General features: G+C 41.5%; 1 protein-coding gene across 1 annotated transcript; it reads right to left on the bottom strand.

Annotated features, from left to right (window-relative positions):
* Positions 1-5: 5 nt before the first annotated feature.
* Positions 6-386, bottom strand: LOC103523986 (fatty acyl-CoA reductase wat-like; the record flags this gene model as incomplete). Its single annotated transcript, XM_008488995.1, has 1 exon — positions 6-386. A coding segment is annotated over one exon (381 nt), but the record flags the coding sequence as incomplete, so codon positions are not given.
* Between the last annotated feature and the right edge of the window lie 4 nt (positions 387-390).

Genomic DNA, 390 nt, shown 5'->3' with positions numbered 1-390 from the left:
TGGATTAGAGATTTGGTTCCTTTCACGTTAATGTTGTATGCAGTCGTGAGACGTTCATCAAACTTGACTGTGGCAGCAACATGCAGAATGACCTGTGTGTTGTCTATGATAACCTGAGTGTCTTCTGGTGACATACCGAGGTTATCCTGACTCAAGTCTCCCTCAACACAAGTCACTTGAGTGGAATACTTCGGGTTTTCTGCTTTCATCTTGTCAAATACAGGATCTTTGAAATATTCAACAAGTCTAGCTTTCATAGGTTTCCTCTTGGATGAACGGAATAGAACATACACCTTACGAAGGTCTTTACATGTTCTAAGAAGTTTTTCTAGGATGAGAGTACCTAGGAATCCTGAAGCCCCAGTAATGAAGATGGTCTTGTTGGCGTAG

This window comes from Diaphorina citri, unplaced genomic scaffold (genome assembly GCF_000475195.1).
Source record: "Diaphorina citri unplaced genomic scaffold, Diaci psyllid genome assembly version 1.1 scaffold70233, whole genome shotgun sequence".
NCBI lineage: Eukaryota > Metazoa > Arthropoda > Insecta > Hemiptera > Psyllidae > Diaphorina > Diaphorina citri.
The sequence above is the reverse complement of the archived record's forward strand: the minus strand, read 5'-3'. Positions and strand labels throughout refer to the sequence as shown.